Source organism: Grampus griseus (genome assembly GCF_964374135.1).
Source record: "Grampus griseus genome assembly, chromosome: 3".
In the NCBI taxonomy this organism is placed as follows: Eukaryota; Metazoa; Chordata; class Mammalia; order Artiodactyla; family Delphinidae; genus Grampus; species Grampus griseus.
The window spans coordinates 72,108,190-72,126,903 of record NC_139019.1 but is presented as its reverse complement, the minus strand read 5'-3'; the positions used below and the strand labels follow the sequence as shown (position 1 = coordinate 72,126,903).

At 35.2% G+C, this 18,714-nt stretch overlaps 1 protein-coding gene across 1 annotated transcript in view; it reads right to left on the bottom strand.

The window, feature by feature from the left end:
• ADGRV1 (adhesion G protein-coupled receptor V1) overlaps positions 1–18,714 on the bottom strand; it is a gene marked incomplete at its 5' end in the record, with an annotated part of 563,397 nt that overhangs the window by 368,129 nt on the left and 176,554 nt on the right. Inside the window, 8 exons of the mRNA XM_082650308.1 lie at positions 3,352–3,475; positions 5,341–5,458; positions 8,463–8,627; positions 11,760–11,939; positions 14,059–14,241; positions 14,611–14,787; positions 15,853–16,055; positions 17,741–17,996. Of these exons, the coding sequence (XP_082506434.1) occupies positions 3,352–3,475; positions 5,341–5,458; positions 8,463–8,627; positions 11,760–11,939; positions 14,059–14,241; positions 14,611–14,787; positions 15,853–16,055; positions 17,741–17,996 (1,406 nt within the window). The remainder of the gene's footprint in view (positions 1–3,351; positions 3,476–5,340; positions 5,459–8,462; positions 8,628–11,759; positions 11,940–14,058; positions 14,242–14,610; positions 14,788–15,852; positions 16,056–17,740; positions 17,997–18,714) is intronic.

Sequence of the window (18,714 nt, the reverse complement as noted above, 5' to 3'; positions counted from 1 at the left end):
ACTGAACCAGGAAGAAAGAGAAAATATGAACAGACCAATCACAAGTAATGAAATTGAAACTGTGATTAAAAATCTTCCAACAAACAAAAGTCCAGGACAAGATAGCTTCACAGGTGAATTCTATCAAACATTTAGAGAAAAGCTAACACCCATCCTTCTCAAACTCTTCCAAAAAATTGTGGAGGAAGGAACACTCCCAAACTCATTCTATGAGGCCACCATCACCCTGATACCAAAACCAGACAAAGATACTACAGAAAAAGAAAATTACAGACCAATATCACTGATGAATATAGATGCAAAAATCCTCAACGAAATACCATCAAACAGAATCCAACAACACATTAAAAGGATCATACACCATGATCAAGTGGGATTTATCCCAGGGATGCAAGGATTCTTCACTACATGCAAATCAATCAATGTGAAACACCATGTTAACAAACTGAAGAATAAAAACCATATGACCATCACAATAGATGCAGAAAAAGCTTTTGACAAAATTCAACACCCAGTTATGATAAAAAGTCTCCAGAAAGTGGGCATAGAGGAAACCTACCACAACATAATAAAGGCCATATACTATAAACCCACAGCAAGCATCATTCTCAATTGTGAAAAACTGAAAGCATTTCCTCTAAGATCAAGAACAAGACAAGGATGTCCACTCTCACCACTATTATTCAACATAGTTTTGGAAGTCCTAGCCATGGCAATCAGAGAAGAAAAAGAAATAAAAGGAATCCAAATTGGAAAAGAAGAAGTAAAACTGTCACTGTTTACAGACAACATGATAGTATACGTAGAGAATCCTAAATATGCCGCCAGAAAACTACTAGAGCTAATCAATGGATTTGTTAAAGTAGCAGGATACAAAATTAATGCACAGAATTCTCTAGCATTCCTATACACTAATGATGAAAAATCTGAAAGAGAAATTAAGGAAACACTCCCATTTACCACTGCCTTAAAAAGAATAAAATATACAGGCTTCCCTGGTGGCGCAGTGGTTGGGAGTCCGCCTGCCGATGCAGGGGACACGGGTTCGTGCCCCGGTCCGGGAAGATCCCATGTGCCGTGGAGCGGCTGGGCCCGTGAGCCGTGGCCGCTGAGCCTGTGCATCCGGAGCCTGTGCTCCACAATGGGAGAGGCCACAGCAGTGAGAGGCCCGCGTACCGCAAAAAGAAAATAAAAACAAAAACAAAACAAAAAGAATAAAATACTTAGGAATAAACCTACCAAGGGAGACAAAAGACATGTATGCAGAAAACTATAAAACACTGATGAAAGAAATTAAAGATAATATAAACAGATGGAGAGATATACCATGTTCTTGGATTGGAAGAAGCAACAATTGCAAAAATGACTATACAACACAAAGCAGTCTACAGATTCAATGCAATCCCTATCAAATTACCAATAGCATTTTTTACAGAAGTAGAACAAAAAATCTTAGAATTTGTATGGAGACACAACAGACCCCAAATGGCCAAAGCAATCTTGTGAAAGATAAAGGAGCTGGAGGAAACAGGTTCTGGACTTCAGAATATACTACAAAGCTTCAGTAATCAAGACAGTATGGTAATGCCACAAAAACAGAAATATAGATCAATGGAACAGGATAGAAAGCCCAGAGATAAACCCATGCACATATGGTCACCTTATTTTTGATAAAGGAGGCAAGAATATACAATGGAAAAAAGAAAGCCTCTTCAATAAGTGGTGCTGGGAAAACTGGACAGCTACATGTAAAGAATGAAATTAGAACACTCTCTAACACCATACACAAAAATAAACTCAAAATGGATTAAAGAGTTAAATGTAAGGCCATACACTATAAAACTCTTAGAGGAAAACATAGGCAGAACACTGCATGACATAAATCACAGCAAGATCCTTTCTGACCCACCTCCTAGAGAAATGGAAATTAAAAAAAAATAAACAAATGGTACCTAATGAAATTTAAAAGCTTTTGCACAGCAAAGGAAAACATAAACAAGACAAAAAAACAACCCTCAGAATGGGCGAAAATATTTGCAAATGAAGCAACTGACAAAGGATTAATCTCTAAAATACACAAGTAGCTCATGCAGCTCTATATCAAAAAAACAATCAACCGAAGCCAAAAATGGGCAGAAGACCTAAACAGACATTTCTCCAAAGAAGATATACAGATTGCCAACAAACACATGAAAGGATGCTCAACATCACTAATCATTAGAGAAATGCAAATCAAAACTACAATGAGGTATCAACTCACACCAGTCAGAATGGCCAACATCAAAAAATCTACAAACAATAAATGCTAGAGAGGATGTGGAGAAAAAGGAACCCTCTTGCACTGTTGGTGGGAATGTAAATTGATAAAGCCACTATGGAGAACAGTATGGAGGTTCCTCGAAAAACTAAAAATAGAACTACCATACAACCCAGCAATCCCACTACTGAGCATATACCCTGAGAAAACCATACTTCAAAAAGAGTCATACACCACAATGTTCACTGTAGCTCTATTTACAATAGCCAGGACATGGAAGCAACCTAAGTGTGCATCAACAGAAGAATGGATAAAGAAGATGTGGTACATATATACAATGGAATATTACTCAGCCATTAAAAGAAATGAAATTGAGTTATTTGTAGTGAGGTGGATGGACCTTGAGACTGTCATACAGAGTGAAGTAAGTCAGAAAGAGAAAAACAAATACCATATGCTAACACACACATATATATATATATATATGGAATCTAAAAAAAAAAAAAAAAAAAAAAGGTTCTGAAGAACCTAGGGGTAGAACAGGAATAAAGATGCAGATATAGAGAACGGACTTGAGGACCCGGGGAGTAGTAAGGGTAAGCTGGGACGACGTGTGAGAGTGGCATGGACATATAAACACTACCAAATGTAAAATAGATAGCTAGTAGGAAGCAGCCGCATAGCACAGGGAGATCAGCTTGGTGCTTTGTGTCCACCTAGAGGGGTGGGATAGGGAGGGTGGGAGGGAGACATAAGTGGGAGGAGATATGGGGATATATGCGTATGTATAGCTGATTCACTTTGTTATACAGCAGAAACTAACACACCATTGTAAAGCAATTATACTCCAATAAAGGTGTAAAAAAAAAAAAGAAAAGAAAACTTCTCAGGATCTAACATCAAGATAACTCAAAACATACCTTCAGTTTTTATCAAAAATATGTTCTACTCTCCACAGGATTTTACAAATATATAAAAAGACAATGCCTGAAGAATATGTCTGTATTCAGACAATGTATTTAATTAATAATACTAATTATTTAAATAAAACTCAAAACCCTCACCTAGGCAAACAAAAATTAGAAAACCCTTACCTGATGATAGCAGTACCATTATATTTTGCAGTGGGTTCCCCAATGAGGACGTGCCTAGATGATGGAGCTATCCCAACTTCTCCTGACACTCCCTTATCTCCTCGAATGATTATTGATGCGCTACCTGAGTTGAAGATGATATATATACCACTTATGTAGAAAACACATGGATTCACTTAGTACATGCCTGGCAATGTTCTAAGGGCTTTACATATACTAATCTTGTGAGTTAGTCCTCATGACAATCATATAAGTTAGGTACTAATATTACTCTCATTTTACCAGCACAGACATTTAAGCACATAGAGGCATTGAAGACACTAAGGCAAATGACTTGCCCAAGATCATGTTTTAATGAAAGGGATAAAGTGGGCAGTACTTCCACTATCACTCCCATGATAAGTAAGTACTCTTCTACCATGTGCATTAATCCACTTCTACCATTTTGTAGCTCACTGAAATGGGTTATGTGGCTGTATGTATTAGCTATGTAGCAAAAACTAGAATTCTTGGGGGCCCTTTTTTATTTTTAATTTTCTGACTCTGCCATTTGCTTCTAAGTGTTCCTACTAAAATTGAAATAAAAACCATATCAAGTAATTTGAGTATTCATATCATAATTTAGCAGTAACTTAAATAAAATTCATATCATAATTTAGCAGTAACTTAAATAAAATTGTTTGCAGAAGCACACATAAAGGATTGGATTACTATACTATCACTTTCTTTGGCAATGGATTAATGGGATCAAGAGTGGTTTGTCAAGTGCAAGTATATCACAGTTAGAAATATATTATGAATCTTTTATATTAACAAATGATTTACCTTGATCCACTGGTATATTCTTGTTCTTGCGTCTAATTAGTCTATATAATATCAACCCTGACATTTAACACGATGTAGACAACTGAGCTGACTTAAGACTTATGGAAGAATATAATGCAAAGATATGATTCCCTCAAATGCTTGCTGGAAGTACTCTATATATAAATGCAAAAGGAATAACTACCCTAGGTGATTTCATAGGTGACAGTACACAATACTCTACAATTCTGCGAATTTCCTTAGCCACGGAATTCTGCTTCTTTGACCACGAACCCTTGCATAGGATGAAGTTCTTGATGGCAAAAAAGGACATGCAACAGTAACTAAGCTTTCATATCAAAGTTGCTGGACCATTTTTTATGGTTATTACTATTTGTACTATAATGAAACCATTTTAGATCCAGTAATCCTTTCTCTCCAGACCGAAGAAACAAATTTTCACATGGACCACAGGCAAGTGAGAATTATGATGCCTGTTTCTGAAATGTCAAAATCTAAGTAATTACTTTCTGATCAAAATAGGCAATAGATAGGCTGAAAGAGACATAATAAGATGCTAAGTTTTAAAATAACATTTTATTAGAAATGTAACGTGATCATTGTAAGTAGGTGTAGAAAATATAGGTAATCAAAAACAACTATCAACATTTCAAATAAATAATTCCAAACATGTTTATGACATGCACGTGACAAAAACGGGATTACACTGAACATGTTGTTACAAAGCCTATTTTATTAATGTAACAATTATCCATGTAATGAAGTGTTCTTAATTTTAATGTAAGTAAGGCTTTTTCTGCCACATTTTTTGAATAGTTGCATAGTATTCTGTTACATTTAACCAGTCTCCTACTGTAGGATCATTTAAGAAGCTTTCATATTTTACTTTATAAACACTGCTAAAACAAACACCTTTTTCTTTTAAAAAACCACACAGCTAAGTAGTATGAAGTCTTTGGCGTATGACCTTACCAACATTGGGTATGGTAATTTTAGCTTTAAAAAGTCTTTAGCTGTTATACAAGTAGGAAATAACATCTTTATGATTTAGAAAATGTTTTAGGAATTATAAAAACTAATACTACCTATCTTTGTAACTATTGAGTATCTGGTTACATTTTTCTAAAAATCTACTTTTTTTCCAAAAATGTCCATTTCTCTTACCTTTTATTGGAGATATTTCTACCTCATCAACTGGTACCAGCTGAATGGTGAAACTCCTGTCCTCCTCCAACATGGCGTCTTGAAGTGTGTGCAACACAATCGTCTTCTGGAACTCAGTCTACATCAAATGAGGAGGAATAACACATTTTCCAGATTGACCGAAGTTTTGAATTCTCATTAGCAGAATAACATTTATGTTCATAAGCATTTTTTAAAGTGTGTCCTTTCTGTGCCCTAGAATTATGAGTTTCTGCTAGAGAGAATTACTATGTAAAAATTAGCTCTGAGCATAAATCCAATTAAGGTTCGTAATAGGAAAAAGGGGGGGAAATGTTAACACAACTTTTAAATTTCCTGAAAATTTTCAACCATTCAAAGTTCGATCACTTAGAATTAAATGGTCATAGCATGACGTAAATAGATGAACGTCATAGTTTTAATACTTATAAAGGTTATCTTTCTACTACCCATTTTTACTCCTTGCCCTCTACCCACTCCTGCTTCCTTCCCATTCCTTCCATAGGTGTTGATCTCAAGCATTTTCACTATTATTCCTTCCCTCTCTTGGCTTAAACTTAGCTCAGTAATTTCTTGGAACATGGGCTAAGTTTTCAGTCTAGGCTGGAAGAGAAAGAATAAGGAAAAGCAAATATATAGAAGACAACCAGCTTAATACTTCGAGACATAACCGTGACAGAAATCACTTTTATCTTCACCGCCTCCTCCGTATACTGGTAAAAAACCCTCAAATTTGTCCTATGCATCACTGATTAATTTTCTATAGTTTGAATTCTGCTGTTTATTGCTTCTTATGTACATCTTAGTTCCGCAATCGCATCTCTTCTTTGAGATTTTTATTATTAAAAGCATTATTCTAATCTCTTCACTCAAGCTGTCCTCTCTTCATAAGAGTCCTTCTTTTATATTTTACAGTAACTGTACTTCTTAAAAATTTTATAAGAGCTGCTAGGAAAATGTATACTTCCTGCCTTAGACCTTATTAAATGCACTCATGGAAAATCTATAATTCCTGGGATGCAATTAATCACTCCCATCCCTTTTACTCTCTGCACATTGTCAATTAGCGGCTCTGAACTATATGCTTAGGTACAAAGCCATTTGTTAGAATGGAGACGTAGGTATGTCAGTAGCTGAGTATACAAGAACAGTAAAGCTATTATGCAGAGGTACATGGAACGCACCAGGTTGGTAAGCAAAGAACAAGACGGAGAGGGTCAAGTCCAGGGTGACCCATAAACTCACCCCTCCTGATACAGTACTCTGAACAAGGATGGCCTTATTCCCTGGGGTAAAAGATCAGACTATTTGCCATTTTGGTACAGATATCCTGCTCAACATCAGAAAATCTTTCTAATCATCTGGGAAGTAGATCTAGTAACTGGGAAATGACTGCTCATTATTACTATGGAAAATCTTTACAGAAATTTCAAAGTAATTTCTAAATTCTTCTCATGACAAATGAGAAGTTTATAGAGGTTTAGGGCATGCAGCCGAAATGTTTCTTGAGGCACTGCATATCAGAACCTAAGAAATGAGTGGATGAAATATCTGTGCCATCTGGCTTGAGATCTTTAATTCTATTAGAGTAACCAACACCTCAAAAATGGTGGCAGAATGTCTAAGTGGCAAATGGATTGCCAGAGGGCATCACCGATTAATTTATTCATCACCTATTAGAAAACTGAATGCAAAAAAAGTATTTGCTTTTGTGTTGTTTGGTGTTGAAAGCTCTGATAAAAGGTCAATAGACTCAAAAAAAAATAGATTGACCATGTTTCATTGGGATCATCTTACCTTTACATGTTTGGCCAAATTTCTTTTAGAAAACCACCTTGGGGACCTTCTAGTCTCCTATTTAATTTTTTAAATTCTATTTCGTTTACAGAAATTCATCTGCTTAGACTTTCTATATCTACTATTTACCTATTAGAGTCAATTTCATATAGATATTTACATTCATTTGTCTAGATATGTACAAGGTAATCTCTTAAAATTTTATACTTTCTCTTTTAATGGTTCTTTCTTGCTTGTTCTTATTTTGTGAAGTTATTTTTTGTTGCTTTTAAAAAAACTTATTCATCATGTTTTCTGGTTTTTAACTAATTTCCTTTTGCTTTCGTTTTTACTAATTTAGGAAAGATTTATGAAAACATGAAAGCAAAAACCATAAAAGATTGATAAATCTGGACTCTCCAGTTTCTTCTCTTTGGTCTATTTGTCTATCCCAGAGCCAATATCATACTGTCACATTTACCTGTGCTACATATTATCTTAAGTTTAGTTAGGAAGGGGCACCCTCCATTCTTCTTTGTGAGTTTCTGAAACTATTCTTGGTCTTTTGCATTTCCATATGGATTTAAGAATCAGCCTGTCAATTCTCTTCTACCTCTCCATCCCTCCTTCCAGGAAAAAAAGAGTTCAGAGTTTGATAGATAAATGCTCCTTGGTTCTGGTTACACTGCATTCACAGTGAAACTCTGTGCTCAGATTAACTGGGAGGAAGGTACAGCCTGTATTCCCTCCGAGAGGCTCTGTGTTCCACATTTCAGAGCCTGAAGTTCTGTGGGTAAGACGCTGCCACTGGATCATTTTAAGTAGGGAGTGGCATAACGAGATCTTCCTTATAGAAAAATAACCCTACTCAGTGGCACGGATACTGGACAGAAAAGGGAAAAGACATGGAGTGGGAATATCAGTTAAAAGACCATCCAAGGAAAGATGGTGGAGGCTCGGATTGTCACAGCCATGACAGAGTATGAGAACAGAAAGGGTATTTAAAAGGGAAAAGTGACTAAACTCAGCTGTCAAATATATGCAAGAGTTACAGAATGGGTAGAGATGGGGATGACACCCACATGTCCGGCTCCGTTGACTGGTTTTGCCCTCAATCAGGGGAGGATATGTCAAGAAAAGAGCAGTTTTAAGGGTGGGATGTAGGTAGTGCCTGAAATAAATTTCAGACATCTTGGGGTGGGGTGTGTGTGTGTGTGTGTGTGTGTGTGTGTGATTTTTCTCCACGGTGCATATGATTTCAAAAAATTCAGAAAATCAAACAAAGACAAATTAGAGAAAAACTACAGGAGTCCTGATGACGATCATACCTCATCAAAATGAAGTGTCCCATTCAAAGGACTGAGGTCGTCTTTAGCCATCTCATCTATGGTCCACTGAAGTCGGATGGCTCCTTTTCCTCCTGGGGACCGGACAACTGTCAATGTCACATATGAATCAGGGTCATCAGACAAAAGGGATTCATCAACCATTACCTGAAAAAAAGAAAATCCAGTAAGGTTAAAAAAAAAAAAAAAAAGAGTGAAAAGCAGCAGGAAGAACAAACAGAATCTCATTTCTCTTCTCAATGACGGCAATTTTTGAATTTAGAACTCTAATCACAGCATGTTACAATCATGTGGCAGAAAAAAAATGTTTCACCAAATCCCATTCCCTTTTTGCCCTAGACACTCAGCTACTTGGCATTTCCTAGCCCCTTCTTCAATTAGGTGGAGCTTGTGACTGAATTCTGGCCAAAATAATTCAGGCAGAAGTGAAGTATGCTAATCATTGTCTGGCCATCAACTTCACACAATCTTCCACATTCTCTCTTTCTCCATTTGCTGGATGACTAGAGGAGGACAGAGTCACAGATGGAGAGACTCTGGTGCCTGAGATGCCAGTTGGAGAAGAGGTGTCCATAAGACCCCAACTAGGAACAGTGATGTAGGACTTTTGCATAAAGAAGAAATAAACTCTTATTAGATTAAGAAACTGAGATTTGGGGGTTCTTTTACGGCAGTCAGGCTCCCCACATAATACAGACCTAATATGAATTACACATATTGACTCTGTGAAGCAAAGTCCAAACTGAGCCTATACTATGCACTTGTTATGTAAATACAAAAATATAACACAATGCTTTCCATTTTCAAGAAAGACACTTAACGAGTGTATAATTCACTCTTGTTGGGTTTTTATTTCATGAGATTTTTGCCTTGGTGCCAAGAGTAGGGATTTGGAGCCAACCGATATTTGTTGAGCTTCTATTATGTGTCAGTTCTTGCACATACTTTATCTTATTTAAGCCTCACAAAAACTCTAAGAAAGCTGAGGAGCACAGATATACATGTATTTGGAGAAAAGGAGCCTGCGATTTAGTTCAGATGTTGACTCCACACGCAGTGCTGTTCAAAGCACTCCTCAGACACCAGAAATATCAAGTAAGAAAAAAGCAAAGTGAGAAAGAAAAAAAATCCATTATAAACAAACTGCGTATATAAGTCCTTTTCGTTTCCATAGATAATAATATTCTAGTTTCAGTTTCACAAGCATATTTCCAGGAGTCTCTGCGATTCCCAGTGATTTGGTATACTCAGCACATTTCCCTGTGAGAAGCTTATTAATTTTGGCAGATTAATACCAATAGTCCTTTCTCAGTGTTCTTCAGTTCTGAATATAATCTGTCTCACCAAATAATGCTACCAGAATGTTCACTATGTGCACAATATTGTGTATCTTAGATACAGGTTAAAAGATAAACTCCAAGTTATCAAGAGCTATCGGCTATAAGAAAGATAGGATACAAGGAAAGTAGCCACAAAGGGTTGAGCCACAAGCTACTACTAATACTATCAACAATTAAAACAGCAATTGACACCTACTGAGGGTAAAGCCCAATTATATGTGCTTTACATGTATCAACTCACTCCTCACAACAAGGGTTTGGGTACCTTAAATCTTACTTTTAGACTATAAGACAAGTTGGAAATCTGAGGCTATTACAATAAGACAGTAGTTCCCAGATCAAGGATGCACTAAAGTTATTGCAGTAAGGTTTACGACAGCAGTTAAGATAAAATGAATAAACAGAAATTATTTATGGATAGTAGCATAACTCCTGCATTTTCTCAAAAGGTGAGAGAAACCTGTAAATATACCATCCAATGGCTAAGTCCAAAAGTGTGACAAAGTTAAAAGCAAAAACATTATTATAACATTTCATCAGTTGGAGGTTGGACTACTTAAACCCTGAACCTTTTATCTAACCTCAGAAGGTAACAGAGAATACATTTTTAGTACATTTAGTACATTTTATAAAAATAAATTACATACTCGTATATATTAAAATATTTCTCTGCATATATGCAAAGAAGGCCTGGATGGAAATATGACAAAATACTAACGATATCTATCTTAGAACAATAATATTATGGGTACTTTTACACTTTTCTTTATATATTTTGTATTTTCCAGACTTTTTAGGTTGCCTAGAAAACATTCACAGCTACTCTTTTGTGAATCTACCACTCTTTACATTTATTTCTGCTCATTCCTTTCTCAAGGAAGAAAAAGAGTCTCAAATAGGCTACAGCAGTAGAAGGGTTCTGTTCCTTTTATAGTTTCCATTTTCTTATGAAGTTGAAATTTCAATGATCAAACAATTAGGCAATTATTAGGGTTCATCTAAATTTTGGAGCATCTAGGAAGCCCAGCCCTGATATGCAAGTTGCAGGTCTAGCCTTGCATCCACTGAACAGTAAAGACAATAGGCATTAGACAATTTGCTATTATTTAAAATGATCTATGGTGAATTACTGATTACCTATAAGTGATTAAATAAAGGGAATGGTGACAAAGAAGCCAGAAAAGTTGCTGTGTCTATCGAAATTATCTAAATATTTGTATGATTATTTCATCTTGAAATTTCCTTTGAAAGGTAAAGTCATAATGATGATGATATAATCATTATGTCATAATAATTATGATATAGTTTATAGCACCTCATTGTATAGTTAAGGTAGAGAGATAATTTTGTACTAGCCAAAGCTTTTTTTTCCTCTCTCAGGGGAGAGAATATTAATAATAATATTTAGGCTCACTCTTGCAGGTCTTAGAAGTAGGCAGCCCATGAGAAGTAAGAGGGGAGAGAGAGAAGAAATACATAGAAACACAGGAGCTGGGGCGACTGTAGTGTTTTGTTCAGTATAAATCAAGATAGAGGGCCTGAAAGGTGGGGAATATAAATCCCTCCTCAGCTAAATCCATTCCTGGGGTGTAAAACTGGAGCATGACAGAATCCTGCCTTGTAACCAGGATGGCAGTCTGGTAGCAGAGCCAGTACAGAACAGAATGTATAGACAAAAAGTACCTCATAGTCTATTACACCCCTTTGTAACTGCCTGATGTTAAGAGCTCTCACTATTACAAAACTGTGTGCACAGGTTAGCAGATTGGCCCCTAATTCAATAGCCAACTCAAAAGAGCCTTGAGAAAAGAACTGTAAGTAAAGAGTAATGCAGAGTTTTTTTTTTTTTAAAAAAAGAAAAAGACCTTTCTACTATAAATTACATGAAAAATTAGTTTAGGGGAAGGCACCCCCCCCCTTCCTGATATATTTCACTTACAGTCTTTTCTTCAAATCCAAACACTCCAAATGGAGAATCATTCTGTGGAATAACAACAGTTACCACAACATCTTCTCCAAGTCTGCCACCTCCAGCCACCCTGATTAAGGAAATATTGAATATCTCCATGAGTTCAAATTCAGCATCATCAATTATGGTGATTTCTATCACTGCGATAACCTATAAAAGAAAAGAAGGAAAGAAGGAAAAGAGGGAGGGAGAGAAGGAAAAAGGGAGGGAGAGAGGCAGAGAGGGTAAAATGTAATAGCAGTTTTTGATCGCATATATTTTAACTTTTTAGTTGAAACTTAGAAACATAGTACCAAAGAAAAAAGCAGGAATTTTTGCCTGTGGTGTTCATAATACTATTTAAAAGTCAGGGAATTCCCTGGCAGACCAGTGGTTAGGACTCTGTGCTCTCACTGCTGAGGGCCTGGGTTCAATCCTTGGTCAGGGGACCAAGATCCCAGAAGCCGTGCAGTGTGGCCAAAACTTTTCTATAAAAATTTAAAAATTAAAAAAAAAAAAAGTCACATATTTATAGTATTTCAAAGTCAAAACTTTTCAGTCTATTGTTTCCAAGATAGAGGACATTATATATGTAATAAATTATAGGATAATTTATAGATTCAAAAAAACAATGAAGGCTTATTCTTGAAGAAAAATATTTAAAATGTCATGCAGGCTCTAATTACCATTGCACAAACATAAATTTTAGTATACTTAGCATTAATACGACCTGATATAAAATGGTACCATATAAATTATTACTGTCTTCTGTAACTAGAATAAATCCCTTCGGTTTCAAATTACTGTTCTTATAATGTAGGGAAAAAGGCAGGAAGAAAACCCAAATTTCATGTTTTTAGAACTCTGTGATCAGGAGTTCATTCATCTGTCTGGATCTATGTTACAAGTTTTTATAACTTATAAATGAGTAAAACTTTGGTCCAGCTTGTGATTTCACTATTAGTCATAAAAATATCCCAGCTGTATGTCCATATTTAAAATATTTTCTATATCCCAAAGGGAAATGACACAGATATTTATCAAAAAAAAAAGTTTTCCTATCTAAATCCACCTTTAATATAGTAACAGAGAAAAGTGAGAAATCTGGACGTCACATTCAGAGAAAGAGAAACCTGAACAAAATCAAATGCTAAAATACAAGCTTGTCAAAATGTCTGCACCTCAAATCAGTACTGTAGAACACAGAATACTTTCCCTACAGGATGTTAAATTTAAGAATGATGATGATCCTAAGGGTGCTGCTAAGTGATGGGACTTTAACTTCATGAAAAGAATAAAGTCCTGATAATATAAAGTTGGAAGGTTACTTCAATGAAAAATCAATTTATTTGTTTCTACTTTTAACATGAAAATCTGCATTTCCCCTCCTTTTAGTAGGAAATGTTTTAAAGTCTTAAATTTGTTAAAATCTCATGATTTCAAATATTAACAATAGACCTTTATGTGTAGGAAAATCTAGATCTGTATGCTTATCTTTTAGCAGTATTTACTATCCCCCTAACGGCAACTAATAAGTTGATGCACACTGTGCAAATCTGTGCAGGCAAAATCAGACTGCATGTAAACAGATACTGCTATTTGAAGTTACTAACATTTTCATGGTTGTTCACATGCTTTTTCCACTTACTGATTTAAAAATTTATCAAAAATTCTTACATATTGCAAAATGCCCAGTTCACAAGCTTACAATTCTTAAGGAATATTTTGTAATTTTTAAGATTGGTTGGCCCAAATCTAGAATACTGTTTTTCAATTTTTTCCAGTTTTAACTACTTTGTTCCTTTTCTATCATTTTAGTGTTTTTTAATTGTAAAAAAATCTTTGGGTAATAATAAATGTACATAATAATAAATGTCTTTAGTAATAAATGCATACACTTCTACTGCAAATCCTAAAAAAAAATTATATTTATAATCATTAAGAAACAAATAGAATATAAGAACCTAAAGTTCATAGGAATAGTCTAGTTCATCAGGCAGTATTTTATACATTCTTAGGCACTTCCAAGCCAGTTATTATCATTTTATAACTTCTATTTAAAATAGAGTAAGGTGGGGAATTTCAGAGAGGGTAAGATTCTTGCCTATTTATATTCTCTTCCCATGTCCATTAAAAAATTATACATTAACTAACGATACCTCTGTTGGCTTGACATGGAAATTTAGAATTTAATACATTCAGCAATCACTACTGCACATTCATTTGGTGGATGCCTATAAAATGTTTCAAGTACAGCCAAAAAATGTTAATATGTCTGTAACTAGCATACTTGTCTATCTGCAAATTCAAGAATCCCGTGAGATGGCTTAAAGTCTTCCAGGCCAGCACTGTCCAGTGTTGCTTTCCAATAAACAGTTACTGCCCCAAAGCTTCCAGCCAGCCGGACTACAGCAACTTGAAGAATGTTCAGGGGTGGAGGTACCTCATAGGCAGTAATAACTCCACCAACATCCTTTAAATAAAGAATATAAGTTAAAATGCAAGACAAAAGTAACTCATGTAAGTCATCACTTTCTAAACTTATTATTTCTACTATTAGTTCTTATACTTCACTCTTCAAAGTAGAAATCAATAGTTGACTATAAGTATGCATATTCGGTCTTCAGAACTCTTACATTTAAATGTAATGTAAATAAACTTGCTTAATCCTTTGTTCTAGCTCAAAGAGAACTAAGAATTAGTCTATAAGAAAAACTTCAAGATGGGTATTTATTAATACCTACAAGAAAAGTCAATTATTTTTCAGAAAATATATGATACTGGCCAAATCAGCAGATACAAGCTTTTGTTATTACTATAAATGTGTGAAAGTTCCTCTCACTCTGGTAACATGAAAATTAAAAATTCCTCTGGGATCATCATTTTCTTCAATCATTATCTCAACTATTTCCATCCCAGGCCTCCGCACACTTGGCTGTCCTGCAGAGAAGTCAGAGTTCACCAGGTACACCTCAGTGATGTTGACAATAAACCCTTCCTCCAGCTCGGGGGCATCATCCTGGGGGTAAGGAACAGGGGGAGGGGAGAGAGATGGTGTTTTATTTTTTTTAATATATTTGATTTGCATTGGAAATACAATATTTTTCAGTAAAGAATGACTGTCCACAGGCACGGGCAGCTCTACCACACATATAAAAAAAGATTCCTTTTTATATTTTAGTACATCCCCACTGACAACTTCAGAATCTTAGGGGATATTCAAGCTTATTGGTGATGTTTCAATGGAAGCCACATACTCATGAGCAAGTAAAATAATTCTTTAAAAGTATCTATCCTACAATTTTGACCACATCCTACTGAATATGTTTTACATATATAACATCCCCTCAATTTAGGAGAAACTGGTAAATGCTACATACATCTTAAAAAGTGAAAGCTCTGGACTTGTAAATCTAATTATAATCCTATATTTTAATTAACTTTTTAAAAATTGTTACCTCATTTTTCAATAGGTAATAAAAAATTTCAAAAGAATGATAATGAATATATGTAGGACTATAATATATAAATACAATATTTAATTATATATTAGTGATAATACTATTAACAAATTTCAGTTTCTTGGGCATCACTACAAACGTATATACACATTCTCTTTAGACGAAGGAGAGAAAGAGAGTGAGAGCACTAAAACCAGATCTAAACCGCATCTGAAGACTAATCTTAATTCAAGTGATTGCATCATGGAATGAAAACACTGTCCTGTAAAAGCAATAATAAAAATAACCAGATTAACTTGGGTATTTTATTCATTCAATCATTAGTTGAAAACAACTAACAAAGCAACAGAATAGAGGATCCAACCAGACACATAATCAATCCAGATTCAATGCTTCAAAGTTCATTCAAACAATATTCCAGTTCACAAATAAATATAAACAATTAATACACTTGTTATTTTATCTTTCAGTTATTAAATAGTCGTTCATTATTAAATATTAGGGTGGGTGGGAGCATTAGAGTACTTGTATCTTTATATTTAAAAGGCACCCTTTTTAAAAATTTTACCTTCAAGAGTATTTTCCTTTATTTTACATCACATTCATTGCAGCCTTAGACTCACCGGCAAAATGGCAACTTTGACATAAGTTTCTTTTATGTTTTCTTTCATTATGATCATTGGTTCTTGTAGCACATAATCTTCATTCTCAGTGGCTTGATTACTGACGTGCAGTAAGAAATTGGGTTTAGCTACCAACTGAATGGCTATGTCTCCAAGTAGTCCTTTATTTCGAACAATTTGTAACTGAAGAGTGGTGATGTTCTCTGTGAGACAGACATGCCTTAAGTAAGTAAGCTTTTCTACTTGCTGTTGATGCTATTCCAAGCACTTAGGATAGAATGTTCTGCACTACCCCTTTCAGACAGGTAAAAAAGAGAGGTAAAACAAAGACAATGTATACTCCCAAGGAGTATTTAGTGTTTTATCCCTTGTCTCCAAAGTTGTGGTGAGAATCACCACACGCTGTTAGCATTATATCCCAGTTCTAAACCCCCACTTCTGGTACTCTAATTCACTCTCCTATGTTGCACATGTCATACACTTTAACAGAAACTGCTGAAAATCTTAGGAAAGTGCATACCTGCTGGTTGAGCAGAGGGGCTAATTACGAATGCCAGGAAGATTCTTTGAAAATGAAAAATTAAGCACACAGAGTCATCATTTAATAACTAATCATTAGAAGAAGAGCAATTTCGTTCTTACAGTAAAGGTGGCTATCACAAAGCTCAAAGTATTTCCCAGCACATATTTTTTATTTCATTTCTTAGATTTTTAAAATTTAGTTTGCTATATAAATGAAAAAAATGCTTGTCAATTTCCCTACCAGTCTGTGAATTTCTAATGACGAAATACCGTGTCTTTGTTTCCAGAACACATAGCACAATTTCTGGTACTTACTAGGTGCTTCAAAAATGACTGTTGAATGGATAAATGAACAGATCATTTTATTTTAAGATTACTCTTTCTATTCCGATATGTACAGATATATAAAGACCTAGATGCATAATTACATGTCATTTTTTTCCATCAACTATTTAAATAAAAGGTCCTTGAAAGATGTCCATGTTCCTATCTGAAAATTTTAGAGCCTTCACATATTCTTAATACATATATATTATATACAACCTTTTATTCAAATAAGTCAAATGACCTTTATCTATAAAAATCTATTTATTCTACAGTTGATAAGAATAGTCATTTAGACAAAGATGTCAACACTAAGCTCAAAGGAAACAGGAAAAGAGGCACTGATCACTTATGCTTCACAGAAAAAATATTATTCTAATTACTGCTTTGGGTTTAATAATTAACACCTCGAGTACCACATGCATTTCTCTGTGCTGCTCATTGTTTTCTATAACTATTGAAAATCTATAGCGGAGAAATCTGAGTGAGGAAAGAGAACAGATATATCAAAAATGAAAAAGAGAAAGTAAAATAAAACCCAAACACTTCTACTATAATGATTTACTACAATATTATTATTTCTATTATGACAGTAATGTCTCAAAAAGTAAAAGTACGGCTTCCCTGGTGGCGCAGTGGTTGTGAGTCCGCCTGCCAATGCAGGGGACACGGGTTCGAGCCCTGGTCCGGGAAGATCCCACATGCCGCGGAGCGGTTGGGCCCGTGAGCCATGGCCGCTGAGCCTGCGTGTCCAGAGCCTGTGCTCCGCAACGGGAGAGGCCACAACAGTGAGAGGCCCGCGTACCGCAAAAAAAAAAAAAAAAAAAAGTAAAAGTAAAAGTATTTCATACAGCCATATCACTGTGTAACGACAGGATCAGAAAATTTAATAGAAACAAACAAAAAGTAAAAAAGGATTGAGTATGACCTGTCAAACTGAAAAATATCATGTAAAAAAAGAAAATTACATCCCTAGTAAATATTAGAATTAAGTCATCCAATAAAACTTACTAGAACCTGAAAAATATTTAACAAGATTTACCTTTAGGCTCTGCTACTCTGACGAAGAGAGACTCAGCATGCCAGCCCACCGAGCCATAGGGCGAGTCATTGGGCAGAGTGGTTATCACAGACTTGCTTCTTTTCTGATCAATAGTAGCACCTTTTGATGGGTCCTCAACCCCTTCTGTGATAATACGGATGAGTGTTACAATCACAATCTCTGACAACTCTGGTAGGTCATCGGCAAGAACAGTTAGAGTAATTGTAGACAGTGCCTGGCCTTCAGAAAATGAAATCTAAAATTTTAAAGAAAGAAGATTTTATTTATATTCTACTTATCACTGTGCAGTAAGAATACCAAAAGGTTAGATTATCTTTTAATATCGACCATATCTTAAATAATGAGATATTTAAGCAACATAATATGATCCTACAAATCAATCAAATGCCTTTCACATGAGAAGTAGAAGATTGTTAGGAAAAAGAAAAAGTAAACCACTACTAAAACTTAGCTAATAAAACATGTAGCCAAACTGTCCTATCCTGAAACCTACCTTCTTAATAAAATATTGAGTACATACTCTTTCTGGAAATTTAAGCCCTGGATACCATATATAAAAATCTAAAAACATAAAAGAAGGTGGCATATAGTTTAAACATTTTTCTCTACAAAACTTTTGCTAGGAGTGCTACTTCCACTTCCCTCACCTAAACTCTGAATAGATGTATTATTTAACAATGAATCAATCAAAATAGAAATAGAGAGAGAAAGATAGGCAGAGATACAAATCAGAGTCTCTCTCTCCTCCTGGGTCTCCACTGTCTGAAGAGTCAAGCCTAAATTTGCTAAAAAGCATCTGAAGTCCTTTCTGATAGGGCTTCTGTCTGCTTCTTGAATGTCATTTCCCTTTTTTCCCCATTTCAGACTTTATTCTCTAGTAATAGGAATACATACTATTTACAACAATTCAAACTAGCATTACAGGCCTATTTTGCTGACACTCATCTCTCTAC